The 19,440-nt window shown below is 49.9% G+C and overlaps 4 protein-coding genes across 9 annotated transcripts in view; 2 read left to right on the top strand and 2 right to left on the bottom strand.

Annotated features, from left to right (window-relative positions):
* Mtf1 (metal regulatory transcription factor 1) overlaps positions 1 to 6,191 on the top strand; it is a 49,398-nt gene extending 43,207 nt beyond the window's left edge. For both annotated transcript variants that reach the window (XM_023701009.1, XM_004641044.2), the window contains exon 11: positions 841 to 6,191. In XM_023701009.1, coding sequence (XP_023556777.1) covers positions 841 to 941 — 101 coding nt within the window. In that variant the 3' untranslated portion in view covers positions 942 to 6,191. The remainder of the gene's footprint in view (positions 1 to 840) is intronic.
* A 206-nt stretch (positions 6,192 to 6,397) lies between these two features.
* Positions 6,398 to 8,052, bottom strand: CUNH1orf122 (chromosome unknown C1orf122 homolog). 2 transcript variants are annotated; one of them, XM_004641043.1, is made up of 3 exons: positions 7,410 to 8,052; positions 7,118 to 7,319; positions 6,398 to 6,873 (listed from the first exon to the last, which is right to left on the bottom strand). In XM_004641043.1, the coding sequence occupies exons 1-3, from the start codon at positions 7,442 to 7,444 to the stop codon at positions 6,778 to 6,780; spliced, it is 333 nt and encodes a 110-aa protein (XP_004641100.1). In that variant the 5' UTR covers positions 7,445 to 8,052; the 3' UTR covers positions 6,398 to 6,777. The 2 variants fall into 2 exon arrangements, with proteins under 2 accessions (XP_004641100.1, XP_023556781.1); XM_023701013.1 differs by having other exon boundaries at positions 7,621 to 7,705.
* Positions 7,653 to 11,663, top strand: Yrdc (yrdC N6-threonylcarbamoyltransferase domain containing). Of its 3 annotated transcripts, none has more exons than XM_023701011.1 (5): positions 7,653 to 8,061; positions 8,567 to 8,681; positions 8,792 to 8,911; positions 10,965 to 11,107; positions 11,351 to 11,516. In XM_023701011.1, exons 1-5 carry the CDS (start codon positions 7,670 to 7,672, stop codon positions 11,418 to 11,420), a joined length of 840 nt encoding a protein of 279 aa, XP_023556779.1. In that variant the 5' UTR covers positions 7,653 to 7,669; the 3' UTR covers positions 11,421 to 11,516. The 3 variants fall into 3 exon arrangements, with proteins under 3 accessions (XP_023556779.1, XP_023556780.1, XP_023556778.1); XM_023701012.1 differs by lacking the exon at positions 11,351 to 11,516 and adding an exon at positions 10,298 to 10,395 and having other exon boundaries at positions 10,965 to 11,049; XM_023701010.1 differs by lacking the exon at positions 10,965 to 11,107 and having other exon boundaries at positions 11,351 to 11,663.
* Positions 11,664 to 12,520: 857 nt separating this feature from the next.
* Positions 12,521 to 19,440, bottom strand: part of Maneal (mannosidase endo-alpha like) — a 7,282-nt gene continuing 362 nt past the window's right edge. The window contains exons 2-5 of one of the 2 annotated variants that reach the window (XM_004641040.2): positions 19,104 to 19,440; positions 17,860 to 17,969; positions 16,825 to 16,901; positions 12,521 to 14,773 (exon numbers count right to left, since the gene is read on the bottom strand). The exon at positions 19,104 to 19,440 is cut by the window's right edge and continues 13 nt beyond it. In XM_004641040.2, coding sequence (XP_004641097.1) covers positions 14,137 to 14,773; positions 16,825 to 16,901; positions 17,860 to 17,969; positions 19,104 to 19,440 — 1,161 coding nt within the window. In that variant the 3' untranslated portion in view covers positions 12,521 to 14,136. Of the gene's footprint in view, positions 14,774 to 16,824; positions 16,902 to 17,859; positions 17,970 to 19,103 lie in introns of those variants that run through there. The other variant, XM_004641041.2, reaches the window with a different exon arrangement.

Here is a 19,440-nt window from a genome sequence, read left to right as displayed (position 1 = left end):
CAGGAGCCAGAGCAGTAGCTCTTAGTTTTCCATTCCCAGCCTGTTCTGCTTCACAGAGCCTGGCTGAATTCAGAGCTGCATGTGTGCAACACACATGGTGGGGGTGGGGAAAGGAGGTCAACTGACACCTCTGTGTCAGCGACAGAGACCACACAGAGGGACAAGGTGTTCCAAGGGTCACAGTCTCAGCGGCCCAGTACAGCACGGACAGGGGCGTAGAGGAAAGGCAGCAGCACGTGTATGTGGACCCACCAGCTGCTGGCTTCTGCGCAGCCCTCAGGGAAGCACTGCCTGGGGACAGCAGGAGGGCCAGTGGGTGGATGAAGGGGGGCCTGGGTTCTCCAGCAGAACAGTGGCATAGGGGGACTACAGGCCAGAGGAAGCGGCCAGAGGCCCAGAGGCATGGAGAAGATGTCAGGGAAAGGGCAGAGCGTGCTGCAGTCGGCAGGGAAGCACAGCAGAGAAGGGCCAGATGGGTCGGGATTGTATGCTTGGCTGGCTGAGGAAAGGAGTCTTCATCTTGGGGAGATGGGGAGTGGCACAGGCTTCTTCCCTAAGGAGGAACCTGGTCCATTGAAAGAGGAAAAAGCCCAGGGGCCAGGGAGATAGCTCAGTAGAATAAGCACTTGCCTGGCAAGCACAAGGGCCTGAGTTCAATCCCCGGTTCCACAAAAAACAAACAAACAAAAAACGTGTAGTCGAAAAAGCCCAGTAAGTGGCGTCCATTCTTCCGAGCACGCCAGTGTCCCAGCACCCAGCCCTCACCCTCCCGTACCCCCCTGCCTCTCATGCCTCTGCCTGCAACTGCCTGAAGAGCAGTGTCTCTTGCCTCTCTCGCAGGGAGTTCTGTCCAGCAGATTGGCCTCAGTGTTCCTGTGATCATCATCAAACAAGAGGAGGCATGTCAGTGTCAGTGTGCGTGCCGGGACTCTGCCAAGTAGTGGGCAGCTGGTGGAGAAAGGGCTGTTCTTCCCCACCCCTCCAGAGCCAAGCCCTCCACCTGCTGATGGGCCCAGCCTGCAGCTATCACCCTAGACTTTGTCCTCACCCCAGTCCCTTGTCATCATCCTCCCCTGGACCCTCTTCCTGTGGGCAAAGCAGATAGGCCGAGGCTCCATCAGACCCTCAGATGGAAATGTTAAGTGCCATGGATGTGTCTGAGCTCCTGCCCTCCAGAGCCTGGACACCTAGTCCTGATTCCCACTGAAGCACTGCTGCAGGGTAGGAGGAGATGGGCCCAAGGCAGTGCACATGCTGTCTGCAGGAAGAGGGCAAGCAGGAAGCAGGAGGCGTGATATCTACCATCATGGGGTCAGAAATTGGAAGGATGAAGAAATCTGCTGTTTGAAAGCCTCATCTTTCAGACGTATTTTCTTTATTCACATCCCAGGAACATCCATTTTAAGGAACTGATCTTTGGAAAAAAAAAACAAAAAACAAAAAAAAGCTAAGTTATAAACGAACTGTTTGGCTGCACTGTATGTCACTTTCGCTTAATGTCATATGAATTTGGAAATTAAGGTTACTCGTATGCATAAAAGTTCTGACTGAAAGGGTGTGGTTGCCATCAATCTAGTACTGCCCATCACTTGCACTGGATTCTTTGTAGATTGGGTAGCAGGTCAGTGTGTCGCGCTCCTCCCTGTGTGTCTTTTTAATCTGAGGCTCACTCTTGCCCAAAGTCCAGGCTCTCACTCCATCAAAGTGGGCATTGGTGAGGGCAGGTGAGACAGGTGTGAGTTGGACAGGGTCTAGGTGAGATGGCTTTGTTTTTTGCACTTGGTGTTGGATCTGCAGGCTGTCCTGTAGCCCACTGTGCGTAGACTTTTGGCAGCCTCAGAGCTCAGAGCCACAATCTGGTTGTGTGGGTACCATAGACAGGTTGTTGACTGCTGTGTGTTGACAGTGTGTGTGCAGAGCAGGCTGTAGCATGGTGGTGAGCCTTTAGAGGTTTCAGTGACCGCGAACAGCCGCTGCAGCATGTGTGCATAGGGGCAACGCCACTGCTTCAGCAGCACAGTCACAGCCTTTGCCTCTGGTTCTTTCCACCTCTCAGTGCTTGCTGGAGCTTGCAGGTCACAGTGCATTTTCCTTGAGGAACATCCGTTTGGTCTTAGCATGAATGTGTGGTTTAGGGCTAGCTGCCAGTCGCTGGTCTGCCTTACTTTGCATTATGTTTTCTTCTTCAGAACAGAAGGGCTACATCTTGCTTCTTAGTAGAAGGTGCAGATTGAGTTGGCAGGCCAGGTGTTCCGGTTCTAGGTTCTGGCCAGGCTTTTGGTTGCCCTTTTCCATTTCTGCTCCTCCTCTGGGTTTTGCATACAGTCCAGTACAGTGCAAACAAGAATGTGACTTGCTCAGCTTAGTCATGTGATTTCTAAATAAAAAGGAAAAACAAAAAACAAACAAACAAACAAAAAAACCACGATGATCTACTCAGGGTAAAACAAAAAATTCCCCTTCCACCAAAAAGCCTGAAATGTTGCAATAAGTTGTCTCATTTGAAATGTTTCATTAAGTTTTGTTATAGGAAAATGTGTGTGTGTGTATATGTGTGTGTGTGTGTGTGTGTGTGTGTAGAATTATATCCATCTGTCTGCCTTTGGCTCCAAGTCATTGCCTCTTAAAACATAAAATGCAGTGCACACTAGAGTGGAAAGTTTCTCTCACCTGGCTGTTTAGTGTAGTCATGAGTGCTCACCAAGCTCAGAAACTAGGCATGGCTGAGTGTGGGACAGCCTCTGTCTCCCAAGAACTCTTTCCCTGCCTCCAGCAAGGAGCTGGTTTCTATAAACAGGGCAGTGAGAGCCAGCCAGGGACAGCTCTGCACTGACCACTGTCCTGCTTAGAGCTTACCTTGGAGCCCGAGACCCTGCCCTTAGCAAGGACATAGGGGACAAGCTTGGACACGAGGGTAGTTTTGGTAATGCTGTTACTTCCATGAGGAGAAACAGGCTTACAGGTGAGCAGCAGATTTCTCATTCCATAAGTTTAGACAGGAGAATTGATTTCTTTTTAAACTTCTTTTTAAACTTCTGTACTCTTTATCCCTAAAGGCTGGTAATTATTGGCAACCACTGACCTCAGCAGAAGTTGGTAAGGCAGGAGGAGTCTTCTCCTGCCACAGCAGGCCAGTCCTCCCAGGAAACCAAATGCACGTGGAGGTTGTCTGGATGTCTCTAGGCCTTACACCAATAGGAAGCTTTGAACCTGGATGCAAAAGCATGGATGGGACCCGAAAGTTAGCTTGTGTTAGATGGTAGTTATGGCCCCTGCACGCACTAGTGGCCTGTGCCTCTGGTTCCTGGGGCATGAGGTCGAAAGTAGGGGCCCAGAGGACAGGCAAAGCATTTGTGGTTTAAATGCTGCGGCTTGCCTAGCTAGGGCTGTCCTTAGGTTGAGCCCTGCCAAGGTCACTCTCCACAGATCAGGGGTGGTGAAGATGCATCTTTAAAAAAAAAAGTATTTAGACTAAGATTCCTCTAATTGAAGAAGTTGAAGTATCTGCCTTTTGTGGGTGGTTTGGATTACAAGACTCAGATCTGATCACTTTGGATAAATCAGGAATGTGCTTCAGATGCGTATGCCTTGCAGGTTTATTCCACAGGGTAGGCAGACCTTCCTTCCATCCCTTCCCATCATCCCTCCCTTCCCATTCTGTCCCACAGCCCTGGCTTCCAGTATCAAGGACCTCAGCTAAAAGAGGTCTTAAGACTACACTGGGAGTAGAAAGAACCTTCATGAAAAGTGTGGTTTCCCAAATCTGGAGATGAACACTGGGTAATTCGAGCAGGTAGAATCAAGCCTATTTTCCCTATGGTAACCATAACCATTCTCACCGTATAGGCCTATACTTTGGTTCTCTCTAGCATCTGCAGTTAGACTGCCCCTTCTGGGGTGCTAGTCAGCACCAAGGAGAGGAGTTGATGAACTCAGGAGGCAGTAAGAAAACCAGCAGGTGCCACCAGATTGCCTGCATGAACTTGGCCCTTCCCAGGTAGGCGGGTGGGGCATTGAGGGGAATGGCTCAGTCTTTCCTGATGGGGTCTGGCCAGTCCCAAGAGCCTCCCCAGTCAAGGAGATCATGCTATAGGTCTTGAGAGGTGATGCCCTCTCTGGGTAGAAGGGCAGGGGCTGTTCATGACCACCTCTGGGAGAGTCTGTAGACTGGAGAGTCACTTTCAGGTTCAAGACAGTGGACTGATGGGGATAATGGAGGGTAGGTGGGTTTTCCTGAGAGACTGTATAATGTTGAATGTGTCCAGAGGGACAAGTTTGCAGAACCTCATATTGGTATATTAAAGAAATAATAAAATAAAAAGCACTTTAGGTTACTTTATCTTTAACCCAATTGCTGCAATTTCTGTTGTGTGTATATATATATACATATATACATATACTTTCCACAAAGTTTTATTTTTTGCTCAGAATAAAAAAGTTAAACTGAGGTGTGAAAAGAAAGCACTTACCTTGGTGCAATATGTGTAGCGTGATGGTCGTCGTCCCATGTGGCCCTGGCCTGGTCGTGTTTTTCCCCTTGCTCAGCCTGTGCCAGGAGGCTCTGTATAGGGAAACACTCTCATCCTCAGCAACTGCTCAATCTATGCAAGCCTTCCTTGTGCCCCAGGGCGCCCCCTCAGGCTCTCGGGAGAACTGCTGTGGGTGGTGTTTTCTCCAGCTGACTGTTGAGGCCCTTGCCACAACTTCTTGGCCCCTTGCCATCTTTCCCTCTTCACCATTACAAAGTGATGCCTGAAAGGAACAAGTTGTTCCTAGGTAGAAACCTGGCACCTTCTAGATTTTTATACTTGTAATCACGTCCATTGTCCTTTAAGACTTCTCCAGTGTCGCTGAAACCATTGATTTGTGGAACTACAACAATACTGCTCAAGAGCTTACAATTTTCTGATATACCAATCAGAAACGTTTGGGGAGGGGTCAGGGCAACATGAACCATTTCTGCTCTGCTCTTCATACCATCTGGGTTGGTTCTGAGAAATAAGGCTTCCAGCCTCCATTAAATCCAGTAAACAAAGCTACTAATAATCTTGTTTATCAATGTTCTTCCTTTTCCCTCGCCTCCTCCCATTTACTCTTCAATTTTCAGGCTCTAGTCTGCAGAATGTTTAAATACACTTCACTGAAGCAGATTTCCGTAGATGCAATGTGCAAGTAGTTCTGCTGTATCTACGGGCAGCTGTCCGTTCCTTAGCAGTTGAGGGTACAGGGTTGGCAATAAAACCCAGAAATGTGTATTTCTGATGGGTCAGTCTAGTTAGCCTGTTTGTTCTTGCATATTCTTGTGAGGGGGAGAGGGAAAGGGCCTTGTTTCGTCTCATGCCCCTTGGGGATGCTAATGATCAGTCGGGCATTTCTCACTGTTATTCTTGATCAAGAGGGCTTCTCAGTCTGCATTGAAAAATGCAAATTAAACTGGATCTTTATGTAAGCTGTACATAGTACAAGCTTTTTTTTTTTTACTGGAAATGAGGTTTAAAACCATACACTACCCTTTTGGTGGTGTGCCCACTGGGCCAAAAATTGGGTGATAATGTCACTTTGTCAGCTCAATGCAGTTTCTACTTTTTCTTATGGGAAAATTTTTCATAAAACCTTTTTTCACCAAAACCCAGGGGTGTTTTTTGCAATATCCTTGTTGTCCTTGTAGTGGTGCCAAGTCAGAGGCTTCTCTTGCCCTTTTCCTCTCATGTTCTCAGGCCTCTCAAAGGCTGTTTGACTCTACAGTCTCCATCTTTTGTTGGTTTTTAGAGAAGGGTGGGTAGAGTCAGAGTTCAAGGTGGCTGTTTCCTTTCCCTGTGAACTCCCCCTTGTTCCTTTCTGGAGTGTGGCTATAAACAGTTTTTGTTCAGTCTCTAGTAGAAATCTTCTAGCCAGGAAAGGCAAGTGCCCCCAGGAGCTTTTGACACACTAATCATTGGCTGGTAGTCTTGGTGAGTTTTTAAATCCCAAATAGTTTTATTTGGATTATGTAAAAGTCTATCAAATTTATTTAAGTGTGAAACATGGGAACAACAGACTTCCACTGAGCGATATGAAAACGTTACAGGTTCAGTACTTCCAAAGGAAGAAACCTCCAAATCCAAAAACAATAAATATGAATTTGTATTTTTGAAGAATGTGAAATAATAGTGTTTGCTTAATTGCTCATTTTGTATAAACTTAATATTGTACTTTAAAATACCTGCTAAGAAGTGAAAATTTAACTTTTTTGAATTGAAGAAGCAATATTAAATACTAATGAAATCCTAATTAAATGCTTATTTAAATTTGGTAGTATTTGTGCTTTTCTTCCCTAAACATTTTTCCACCACTTCTCCCCAGCCCCACCGAGCCATCAGTCTGGGAGAAAGGACAGAAAGGAAAGGTCGGTCACCAGGATAGTCTGCAGGTTTCCTTTTAATTAAGGCTCTGCCAAAGGTGTTTTATGGGGCTAACAGCCCCCAAAGCATGAAATGGACATGTAACACTACCTGGAACCCCCAAAGTGGGCCAGACCATGCTGGTGGGCACTGCTGGTCCACCCAAATCCAAATAGTCAGACTGGGTATTTGTTGGCTACATTTCAAAGCGCAGCACGGCCTTCAGCCAGGAAGAAGTGGGAGTGAACCCAGCTGCTAGCAAGCGCTGCCACCCAGGTTGAAGGCCAAGTACCAGCCACTGCCTGTGAAGACTGGTCCCCTTAACTGAAGGGAGTTGTTCTGAGTCCAGCCACCATCCCTGGGGAAGGAGATGTCAGGGCACCCGGCTCGGGGATGGTCATGGCTCCGCAGCTCCATCACCAACATCCTTTGGAAAGCCACCTCTGGAGGAAACAGTTGGTTGGGGCAGCGCTCCAGGCTTGGCTGAGCCATTCTAGTTGGAAGGGAAAGGAAAAAAGTGAGCCTGGAAAGCTTTGGATTAGGCCCCGAAAGGATAAGGCCACTTGGCATCTTGACAGTACTTAACTTTTTCAAAACCTCTCACCCACATCAAAGAAGGTTAAGGGTAAAGCAGCAGGCACAGTCTTCCACCCTCCAGCGGAAGCGAGGGCTCGGCCAATATGCCAGTGGGCAGACCCCACCCCTACCCCGAGGCCCAGCCCGGGGTGGGCACTGACCCCGCCACCAGCCGGCTCTGGGCGACGGCGGCCCAGCTGCCGCAGCATCTCCTCGCAAGAGGCGATGGTGTCCAGGAGCTGCCGCTGTCGCTGTTCCACCGCGTCCAGCAGCTGCTGGGCGCGCTCATCCCGGGGCGGCTGCGGGGGTGGCCTCCCGCCGAGCCCCAGCCCCGCCTTCCCGCGGTCCACGCCGGCAGCCTCCCTGCCCGGGAAAGAGCGAGACACGCAGGGTCAGGGCAGGCGCCTGTGGGCTCCGAGCCCCTTCCCTCCGCCCCGACGGGTCCCCTCTCACCCCCGTGACCAGTCTGAGCCCGGGCCCCATTCCATCTCCGCCTGCGCGGCCCGACCACCGCCCCCCTTTCGGCCGCCCCCCCTCCCCAGCGTTGCGCTAGTGCTCCGCAAAGCTGTGCCCCGCCCCGTCCCCACCGGTCTCCTTCAATCCTCCTGGGGGTCGTGGTCCCTTTAAGCTGCCCGGCGCGGAGGTGGGGCCGAGCCTCCCGGACCGGAAGCCTGTTGGGTGCGTCACTTCCTCCAGGAAGCGGGCCTGGGCGGATGTCTCCTGCGCGACCGTGCACCCGGTTGAGGGCCGCAGTGGCTTCCAGCATGGGGTTGAGCGATGGGCCGGTGGGCTCTGCCCGCAGCGGCCGCCTCCTCCGTCCCCCGAGCCCCGCTCCGGCGGCGCCGGGGGCCCGGCTGCTGCGGCTCCCGGGGAGTGGGGCGGGGCCGGCCGCAAGCCCCGAGCGCGCCGGCTGGACCGAGGCGCTGCGGGCTGCGGTGGCCGAGCTGCGCGCCGGCGCCGTGGTGGCCGTCCCCACCGACACGTTGTACGGCCTGGCCTGTTCGGCGAGCTGTTCGGAGGCACTGGGCGCTGTGTATCGTCTCAAGGGCCGCAGCGAGACAAAGCCGCTGGCCGTTTGCCTGGGCCGCGTGGCCGACGTCTACAGGTGAGGCCGCCCCGACCCGGCCCCGCTGGGGGCGGCACCGCGGGAGGGGTTTCCGGTGACAGGCTTGGGGGACTGAGGCGCAGGCAGCGGGAGGGGCTTGTCCTGGCGCACCGAGGAATCCGGAACTGGAAGGCCCGAGCGAGACGCTGCGACGCAGTGATGGGCGAGGCGGGCAGGACCCTTCTCTCGTCGCTTTTGTGCGTACCGGAGGAGGCCCAGGGGGCGAAAGGAAGCGTGGTAGCTTGACTTGGCAATGCGTGCTTTGCAGAACATAGCACACTGAGCTTGATAGGATAGCCTGTGACTGTGACAGCTGTGCCGCTCTTGTCTCTGAGGCATGGGGACTCCAAGACTGCCGTGCTTGTCTGGAGTCCTGCTTTCTGCTCAGTCTGAGGGGAGCAGGGCGACCCGCAGATCGCATTGTAAGCCCAAAGGACCCCTTTTTTGAATCTGCCCAGAGTAGCGGCTCTTCCCTTGAAGTAGACTGTGCTCCTTTGTTTCCCAGGTACTGTCAAGTGAGAGTACCGGAGGAGCTCCTAAAAGAGCTGTTGCCAGGACCAGTGACCCTGGTGATGGAACGCTCAGTGGAGCTCAACAAAGACCTGAACCCTTTTACTCCTGTGAGTTAAGTTTTCTCCTTTTCCAGCCGTCTGGCTGTTTCTGGGGTTCAGAACAGATCGATTCCCTACCCCTTCCAGCCTGCCTGTGATCTCCTTTTCATTTGCCTCAGCTTGTGGGCATCCGGATTCCTGACCATGCTTTCATGCGGGAGTTGGCCCAGATGTTTGGGGGACCACTTGCTCTCACCAGTGCCAACCCCAGCTCCCAAGCCAGTTCCCTGAAAGTTGAGGTGAGTCAGCCCTTCCCCTGGAAACACCAGTGTTTCCTTTGAACCAGTGGGGTAATGGTGGATGGTTGTCAGGAATTGCCTACAGGAGTCTTTTGGCTATGCAGTTGGTCTGGGGTGGGAGGACACCCAGAATAAAAGAATCTTGTAAAGGTTTTCCCTTAAAGTTTGGGAGAACAGGGAGCACTGGTATGCTTGTTTGTAGGAAAGGCTACGATAATTAAAATTATTTTTTTCCCATTTTTGTGAGGGTAGCAGTTGTCAAGACTACTAACTTAGGCTGTAAGTCTTTACAGCGGTGTTATAAAGAAAGATGAAGGCTGGGGGGGATGGCTCAGAGGCATGAGCACCTACCTGGCAAGCACAAGGCGCTGAGTTTGATACCCAGACCCCTGGGCCTCAGCCCCAGAACTGGGTATGGTGATGCATGCTTGTAATCCCAGCACTCAGGAGGCTAGGAGGATCTCTACAAGTTCGGGATCAGCCGGGGGGCTATAAAAAGTGAGCATAAGGCCAGCCTAAACTGCATAGTGCTCAAAAAAAAAAAAAAAAGGTGAAAGGCTCTGAAAAGTTGTTACTTCTTTCAAGTCACACAGCCATCAGGTTGCTGGCTTACATTTTTACCTATTTATTTTTCTCTCTTCAAAGGAGTGGTAGTTGAACCCAGGACCTTGCACATAGGTGCTATACCACTGAGTTTCATCCCCAGTTCTCCTTTCTTATTTTGAGACAAGTTCTCACTAATTGTCAGGGCTAGCCTTGAACTCAGGAGGCTACTCAGTCTCCTGAGTAGCTGGGATTATAGCCATGAGATTTTTTTTTTTTTTTTTTTAATTTATTTGTTGGGGGGGCAGCTCAGCCCACCAGGGGGCGGGGATGGCTGGCTTGTGGTGCTGGGGGATTGAACCGCGGTCCCTTCCTTTGCTAAGCTTGTTCTAAGTAGGTGCTTTAGACCACTGAGCCATCTCACCAGCCCATATAGCCATGAGATTTTTATCCAGTTTTTGTTTCTCTTTTTTGTTTTGTGGCCGGCTCAGCCCACCCTAGGGGCAGGGCTGGTGCTGCATGTGGTACTGGGGATCAACCCTCAGTCCCTGCACTTGCCTAAGCTTGCCTAAGCATGCGCTTTAGACCGCTGAGCTATCTCGCCAGCCCTTTATCCAGTTTTTAATTCACAACCTTGTTCTCTCACCTTTGTCACAACCCAAGTTAAAGAAAGTGTTTTGGGTACATTACTTGGAATCAGTGAAGACATAAGAAATTTCACTTAACTTTTCTTTTTAAACTTGAGTTTAGTGGACTGCATTAGGTGGTGGGATACTCCATGTCCAGGCTTAGGCTTAGGGAGTGAAACCCGAACTGTGCACTCAGCATCCTTCTCATTCTCAGACCGCAGGGGCTTTTGGTCTGGATAGCTGTGCAGTGTGGAGCACGTCGGGATGGGGTTCTTACCTTGGCAGCAATCCCTTGATCTGCGTAGCACAGTAGAATGTACCTGGTGTTTGTGATTCTCTACTCATTCCCAGCCCTAACTGCGCTTCCCCAGAGGAGGGTGGGGGCAAAGCACAGTCCTGGTAGGCATGTGCTTCCCACAGCCACAGCCTGAGTGCTGTCCACCTGCAGAGTCCATCTGTTGCTTTTTCCTGCCCTGATGCAGGGCTCCAGTGAATCCTGGATTGGGGCAGCAGAGGTGGAAGGACGTTTAGCCTGTCCTTGTTTTGTAGGCTTGGAAGGCATAGCTTGCATGCATCACCCAGATGTGGTGGTGAGCCCAGGGTTAGGGCCCACACCTCCAGACTCCCACCCAGAGCCCTAGTGAATGTTCATACTCCTCCCTGACCTGAACAATGCGTGGAATTTCTTTCCAGTGGTGTTACGCAGGATTCTGTCCAGAAGTGCCACAAATCTCAGGGGGTGCTTGGCCTGGGTGCTAGCACAGTGCTGTTTCAAGGAAGAGACCTCCTCCTAAACTGAGGCCTCTGTCTTAGGAGCCAGTGCAGTGTGACTTCACTGGGGACACCAGGGAAATGGCCATACTTTTTCTTTACTTCTTCAGGAGTTCCAAGACCTCTGGCCTCATTTGTCACTCATCATTGATGGGGGACCTATTGGGGACAGCCAGAGCCTTGAGTGTCGCCTGGGTTCTACTGTGGTTGACTTGTCTGTGCCTGGAAAGTTTGGCATCATCCGTCCAGGATGGTAAGTCTCTTTCCTGACATTGGGGTAGAATTTGAGGGAAGCCAGAGAGATGAAAAGCAGTTTTGACAGGTAAAGGCTGTCAGGCAAGACAAGCAGGCATAGTAGGACTGGATTTTTGGCCTTTTTTGGATTCACCAAGTGACTGTTTGATGAACAAAGCATAGGACCCGTGAGTTTCGAGGCCCCTGGTCAGCAGGCCTTGGTGGGCTCCAGACTGTAACCATCCTGCTTTGTTCTCTTCAGCGCCCTAGAAAGCACTACAGCCACCCTCCGGAAGTACAGGCTGCTCCCTTCACACGGATCCCGCTCATGAACTTGCGGAGATGGACACTGTGGACACAGGGATGGCGCTGGATACTGTGTGTCTGTCTGCTGGTGATCGGTGAGGCCTCATTTGGAGGCCACTGGAACCACATCACTAGCCCAAGCTGTTACCCAACATATCTTTCTGAGCTCTAGATCAGAAGCTACTGTTTTAGCTTTGTCCTTCAGAAAGGCTGTATTTATTCTAGTTTTGTGTCTCAGATGAAAACCCAATAAAGTGGTGAAGAACATTCCTATCTGTTTTGACATTTCTTCCCTTGTTTTCTCTTTTAAAATGAAAACTAATTAGGGCCAGCCAGATAGCTCAGCAGATTAAAGTGCCTGCTTAGGCAGACGCAGGGGTCAGAGGTTCAGTCCCCTGCCTGCCATGCTGACCCCACCCCAGGGCACGCTGAGACTGCAATTGAGACTGGATGTGGTGGCGCATGTCTGTAATCCCAGTGCTTGGGAAGCTGAAAACAGAAATCACTATGAGTTGATCTGTGTAGTGAGACCCTGTACTAAATACAAAAAATAAAATGAAAACTAACAGATACAGAATCTAGTGATACTCTTCTCTGGAGGGTGGAGTCCCTTAAGATCTAAAGTGGCAAGAGGTGCTGGCACAGTTGAAAAGTGAGGCAACCAAAGGCAAAGGTTTAGGCTGCTGAAGCCAGAACCAGGTTGAGATAAAGATCCTAGAGCCACAGGCCAAACTGCTCTGAACTGGTGGGGTCACTGGTGAGTTGTGATCAGCTAGCAGGAGGAGTAGTCACCATTTTGGTCTAATGGAAAATCTGGTGGGGTGGGGCAAATTAAATATTAGAAAATAAATCTCTTGTTCTGGCTAGTGATTTATTCATAAAGTATAATTAAACTCAGTAGCCTCTCCACCAACTGTTGAAGTTATCATTTGGCATTTGAACTTTTTTACTAAAAAAATACTGCTAGGGGGCCAGGGAGATGGCTCAGTAGAATAAGCACTTCCTTGGCAAGTGCAAGGGCCTGAGTTCAATCCCCAGTTCCGCAAAAAAAAAAATACTACTAGTAAACACATATTTGTAAATCATTTATTTTTTTGTTTTTTAAATTGTTTGCTTAGGGTAAGATTATTAGACCAAAGTGTACATACGCATTTATGGCTCTTGTAGAGTAGCCTTCAAAAGAACTGAATCAAGTTCCCTTGCCATCAGTAGTGCGTGAGGATAGCTGCCCCTTCTTGGCTGGCCTTGCCTTGGTTTTCATGTTTTCCACATGTGAAGTGAAACTACTGCATGTCAACATCCAGACCTGTCACTTGTCCTCAACCACAAGCTAGATGGCCAGGGCTGTTCCTGTTCATCTGTGGGGTGGAATTTAATGTTAGTAACCCAAATGCAGCTGGTGTCCTTGAGATGATGTAGAGTCCGCTTCTCCCCTTTCCTCTGTACCGCACTTCTCAGAATTAGGATTCAGTCTTGAGCCCATAATCCTCTAAATCCACTGGTTTCCAATGCACGTTATTTCATGTATCCTAAGAATCTTGCCAAGGTGTTCCAGAGCCTACTTTAACCAGGGTCCCTGGAATTAGCATATTAGTTTGTAAATAAGAACTGGATTGTTAACTATTCCCTATAGAAATAAATTTAAACTAGTAATTTCTCAAGCAAACCCACTCTTTTTTTTTTTTTTTTTGCGGAACCAGGGATTGAACTCAGGCCCTTGCACTTGCCAGGGAAGCGCTTACTCTACTGAACCATCTCCCCGGCCCCCAAACCCACTCTTCATTGTGCTAAAACTACAGCCAGCCCAGGCCACATGTCAGAATCTGAGGTCAGGATTCATGAGGTCTTCAAGCAAAAGGAATGCGTACTTGAGAAAACCACTTTCTACTTCATACAGATCACAGTAGCGCTCCAAGTGGCTCCAGTGAGCGCTCATTTAGTTCAGGGAGCTGAAGGGAGAAGTCCTAGTTCTCTCCCCAGAGCCATATGTTCATCGGGGATAAGGAGGCTCTGGGGCAGAGGTGTTGTCTCAGGAAAAAACTAAACCAACACTGGGTGAAAATGCCAAAAAGAAAAACATAAAACTGCCCAGCTACAAGGCCACGCCATAGAAAACAGTCCTGTAGCATAGGGAGGACAGGAGCCATTCCTAGTTTAAAGTTTTCCCCGGCACTGAGCATGTGCTAAAGTGCTCGGTACTGAGTGTCTGTGACCACTCAAGACTATTTCCTCAGGGTTGGGTAATCAATCTGCTGGAAGGAACTTAAGCCTGTAAGTTCCCTTTTAGAAAGTCTCAACTGTGATTCCCTATCTTCAAGAAGACCCAGTGAGGGAGCAGGCCTGAAAAGGGGACACAGACTGGTGGAGGGAGGAGAGTGCATGCTAGCTCAGAGAGCTGAAACCCTTCCAAGGGCAGGAACTGCATGATCCCACCATATAGCAGCAACCTGCGCAGAGTTCAAAGCCTGAAGAGATTATATAAAAGTGGCCTGAGGACGTGGAGCTGCCCTAGGCTATGTGCAGTCACCTGCCAGCCTCTACCCTTCTCTCTGGAACACCACCCTGCAGTGGGCCCCACCACATTCACCAGAGCAACAGGCTCTGTTCTCCATGAACCCTGGCCTGATGGCCACCCAGAAGCACCCAGCTGCTGACTTGGGGGCCAGTGAGTGCCTATGCCTTCGGCTGAGCCTGCATGGTGACATCTCCCAGCAAGGCTTGCATGCCAGCGCCTCACGGCTCTCACATCAGCCACTGCTCCTTCTCTTTGATGAAGTGTTCTGCCCAGCGGCGGGTCAGCTCGAGGTACAGGCTGGGCTGATGGGGCAGGTAGTCCAAATACAAGCGAGTGGGTGTCTTCTTGGGAATGGCCTTCTCGATCTGTGTGCCTTCATGCCACTCATTGAAAGAGGTGATGGAGACAATCTCTGGCCTCACCGTCAGGGCTGCCTGCAGCGCTGTCTCATAGTACTTGCCATTGACCCTGTTCCGAGTATTGTGGTTATTCCAGGGCCGGATGCTGGTGTCAATGTAGCCTGGCCCCACACTGGGAATGAACATGAGATTGTTGGCATCACAAAAATTCTTCACAGCTTTCCAGTTCTGATGGGAGGAGCCAAAGGAGAAACCATTGGAGGCAAAGTAGGTGTACATGCCATCAAATCCTGCTGCAAGGATGTCGTGGGTGTGGCCCTCCTCCACCAGCAATGCTACGAAGACTCCATCATAGGGTGTGTTGCGGACTGAGTGGGGCCCATTTGGTGTCAAGAGGTGTGCCCAGGCCTCAGGGGACGTCAGGTATGAGTCGTAGATATAAAAGAGTGGGAGGCTTTTGCCCATGCTGTTCTTATAGCGGTAAAATGCACCATGGGAACCATACCTGAAGAGGAGGAAGAGGCAGTCAGAGTGAGATGTAAGACACCAGCACAACTATGGACGCAGCCACACGCCTGTGGCACAGTTCTGGACTTAAGTCTCCACAGTGGAATTTACCAGAGCAAGAACCAGCTTCCCACTCTGTTCCCCAGCCCTCTCACTCCCAAGGCTCACTGCCCCACCCCAAGCTACCACCCTAGCCACTTCACTGGTCTTCAGGATACCATTCTGCCTCCCTATCATCTATTCTTTTTATTTACACTTTGCACTGAGTTGCATACTTAGCCCTTCTTTAAATTTTGAGACAGAGTCTCACTAAGTTGCCCAGGCTACCCCCAAAGAAAACAAAAAGATAAACAAGTCTAAAAAATTGAAAAAAAAAAAAAAAGTTGCCCAGGCTAGCCTCTTGGTTCAATCTCCTAGTACCTAGAATTATAGATGTGCACCACTGTGCCTGGCTATTTATTTATTCGTGTATTTATTTTGAGACAGAGTCTCAGCTAAAGCTAACCTTGAACTCACTTTGTAGTCCAGGCTGGCCTCAAACTCTCAGTGATCTTTCTGCCTCAGCCTCCTGAGTGCTGGGATTACAGGCGTGTGCCACCAGGCCCAGCTATTTATTTATTTTGAAACAGTTTCACTGTATAATTCAGGCTAACCTTCAGTTTATGATCCTTCTGTCTCAACCTCCCGGGTGCTGGGATTACAGATGTGTACCACCACACCGGGTTCCATTCTATTTTAAAAATATAAATCAAATTGATCCTAGCCTGGGCAACTTAGTGAGACTCTGTCTCAAAATACAAAAGAAAGGGCTGGAGCATTGCACAAGATGAACGTCCTGAGTTCACTTCCCAGTACCAAAAAAGAAAGTGGAATCAGATCTGAGTGCTTACTGCTGGGACTTGCAAGCCCCACCTTGCTTGATCTGGCTGCCTGCCTCCATTCTGGCTATTGTCCCCCACATCTGCACTTGCCACCTATGCCATGTCTAGTGGTTTCATCCTATGGCTGCTATATCTGTTACCCTCTGTCTAGACCTCTCCACCTGCCCCCAGATCTTTGCAGAGCTTTTTTGTCCTTTTGATGTTGGATAGTGAGCCCAGGGCCTCATGTGTGCTAAGCAAGCTCCATGCTGCCTCCACCCTCTTTTTTGTTTAACCACCTTTATTTTTTTTATAGCTCTGAAATCTGGTAAATCTGAGATCAATGTGCCTAAGAGATTTGGTTCCTGAAGGCTGCTTCCTTGGCTGGTGGATGCCCACCATCTTGTTGTGTCCTCCCAGGGATGTGAGCAACAGCCAACCTGTATATTCAGGGCTCAACACTGTCTACTAAAGGAGGTATCCTGGCCGCTTGTTCTAAAGTAGCTTTCTGAGGGCCAGGGTGCCCGTCAGTCCTTATGCTTAGCACATTGTGTTTGACCCCCAGCACTGCAAAAAAGCAAGTTCCTTGGGCACATTCTAATACAAAACTCATTATTCCTTATTCTTTTTTTTTCATAGTATGAATTACTATTAAGTATTTCATTTAATTATTTCTGGCTCCATTACACTCCTAACACACACTAAAATGTAAGTATGAAATCAGAAGCTTTGTTTTTACCAATTACTGTAAAATTGGTGGGCTAAAGTACCTAGATACAAATAAATACTCAATAAGTATTTTTAAAAAATTGGTACCGAGGACTTAAAAAAAATTGGTACAGAGGATCAAACTCAAGACCTTGCACTTACCAGGCAGGCACTTAAGGTACTGAGCTATCTCTCCAGCCCAATAGACACTTCTTAAATAAATGAATACATATAAGTACCATACAAAGCAATTCTGCATGTATTAATTTATGTAACTCTCACAAGTTTCAAAGCTTGTGATCTTTGGTCACAGGTTAGAGGGCACAGAACTAGAACTGAAGCCCAGGTTACCTATCTTACTGTAAACAGCTGTTAGGAACACATGCATTCTGCTCTTGTGTCTCTTGATTTAGCTCTTCAAACCCTCTATCCCTACACCCCCAGTTCCACGTCAAAACCCCAGCTCCCAGAGCAACCTTACATGTCAATGATGTACTTGATGTTGTCATGTACAGTGATGTCATCCCGGCCCTTGTAGGGTTGGATGTGGAAGGCCACCTGCCACAAAAACAGGAGTTACTGGTCATATGGGTGTCTTTGTAGGAGCCACAACATATAAGGCTCATGCCCCAATCATGGCTTGGAGGACAGGTTGAGTATGGAAGGTCTGACAATGACCCCAAAGGCTGTCATTGCCCTTCTGTGCCAAAAAAGAAGGGCATGAAGTTTGCCCACATCCCATAACACTAAGGGCACTAAGACTCATTCTGGTGGGCTGTTTGTTGAATGATGGCTACCAAGCTTCATCTTATGTGCCAGCTCCCAGTGTTTGGCACCAGCTGCCTGAAACACCTGTGAGAAGTTTGCTGAAGCTGTGTCCATGAGGAAATGTGCTATTATCAATTAAACATAACAGCAATGGCAGCAATGGACTCAGGGGTGGCAAACCAGGCTTCCTTTTTTTTTTTTTTTTTTTTTTTTTGGTGGAACCAGGGATTGAACTCAAACTCTTGTGCTTGCCAGGGAAGCACTTATTCTATGGAGCCATCTCCCCAGCCCCTAACTAGGCTTCTTGTTGTCATTTTCTTCTTTTGCCTCAGAAGTGGGGATGGACTTAATTGTCAGATTTGGAAGAGATAACCACATGCTTAGCTTATGTGCTTCTTAAAGGGGAGCCTGTCTGCTCAGCTTCTGCTCTCCTCGAGGCCTGGTATTGCCTTCTACTTGAGACCAAAGTGCAGAATTCAGTCTGCAGGTTCATTTGGCTCTTACCACATTTCATCCAGGGTCAGAATCTCTAACCTAATTTAATACTATTTAGTAAAAGTAATACTTATTTAGTCTCCCATTTTCTGTAGTTTTCTCAAGAAAGAGTAACATAGGCATCTTCCTCTGACACAACTTGTTATATTTTTGCCATCCCTGGGCCATGCCAAGAACTTCCTAGAGGCATAATAGGTAGAGGACAGGAACTCTCCATAATGGGATAGTACATCTCCCCTGCTTGGAGCCTCACCTGGATGTTGTACTGATGGGCAGCGTCCAGAATGGCAGGTACCAGGTCATCTGAGGGCTCCCCATTGTCATCAGCCATGCCAGGTGGGTACCAAGAGAGGACCAGGACGCCTGAGACACAACACAGAGACCTCTTTAGAGGTACACAACACCCTTCAACAGTAACTTTCTTCTCACATATCATCTCCAGTTGTAAAATGACTCCTGAAAAACGTTCTGCCAGGTTCCTTTCCCCTAGCTCAGACTGGAGCTGTCCACGCCTGCGGTGCTGAAGTGCCGCGCTTAGGAGGGTGACAGCACTCCGGCAAGGAACCTGACTTTGAGTGCATCAGCAAGTAGTAAAACAAAAGGAAGAGAGTGGAAATGTACCCCCCCCCCGGAAATCACCATCTTCCTTTGAAGAGAAGCATCTCTGGGGAGAAATCATTTTGACTGCCCTCCTAGACCCTACATCGGTAGAATGGCCCCTATCGGATTTATCTCTATACATTCATCACCCCTCTCTGTCAATCCATACTTTCTCCAGCACGAACATCTCCAGATATATTAAAATGTACTCCAAAGTCCAGCAGAGGGGCCGGGGAGATAGCTCAGTAGAATAAGCAAGCACAAGGGCCTGAGTTCAATCCCCGGTTCCAAAAAAAAAAAAGTCACAGCAGAGTATAAACCACAGTGCTTCCCCAGTCCCGCCTGCATAGGTAGCTCCCTGGAACTTGCCTTCTCGCTGGGTATTTGATGAATCTCCCACTCAGGGACCATCATGCAACATGGGCAACTTTCCTGCAGCCAGCAAAAGCCGGAAGGGCCGCTGCCCTCCCCACCGCCTGATATGAAAGCAGAGTTGTCTCAGCTGCCTCTGAACCACAGACTCCCGAGCAGCCAGGACACTTAGGCTTAGGCCTCACGTCCTGAAACCTAGACACACAACAGATTGGAAGTCCCTGCCTCCCTGTCTTCGCTGTCCTTACCTAGGACAGCTTTGGTGCAAGGCCTCAGCTGCTCTCCTAATAGAACTACCCTGGAATTATTGGGCTCAGAAAGGCCCCGTGAGGGCTCACTGGAATCCTAGAAGGAAGGGGAGGTGGGCGCAGGGGGGCCATGATAGCAGTGGAAGGAAAGGACTAAGAAGTCAGGTTGGCAAATTAATGGGACTAAGGGGCCGGTGCTGGCGACAGCAAGAGTTGGGGTGTGGGAAGGAGGAGGGCGAGGCTGGGGAAGGGGCCTCCTGGGGTGCGGAAAGCTCACCGATGGCGGCTTCCTTGAGCTGGGTCATGTGTTCCCGCAGCACGTCGGGGTCCCGGGAGCTGTAGGGGCCCAGTTCCGGGTAGAAACTGGAGCCCAAGTCGTCCGGGGGGTTGTGGCGGCCGCGGGGGTAGCTGGCCGAGATCTTGGGGTCCCAGTGCGGCACCATGACGTGGTCCCAGTGGATGTAGTGGCCCTCGCGCCGCGGGCTCCCGTACCACGAGTAGTAGAAGGCGTGTAGGTCTGAGTAGACGCGCAGGCTCTGCCCAGGCGCGGGCTCGGCCTCCGCGGGGACCGGGCCAGGCGAGCTGCGGGGCTCCGCGGTGCGGGGCGGCGGCGG

Source organism: Octodon degus, unplaced genomic scaffold, assembly GCF_000260255.1.
Source record: "Octodon degus isolate 3935 unplaced genomic scaffold, OctDeg1.0 scaffold00130, whole genome shotgun sequence".
Taxonomy (NCBI): Eukaryota; Metazoa; Chordata; class Mammalia; order Rodentia; family Octodontidae; genus Octodon; species Octodon degus.
The sequence above is the reverse complement of the archived record's forward strand: the minus strand, read 5'-3'. Positions and strand labels throughout refer to the sequence as shown.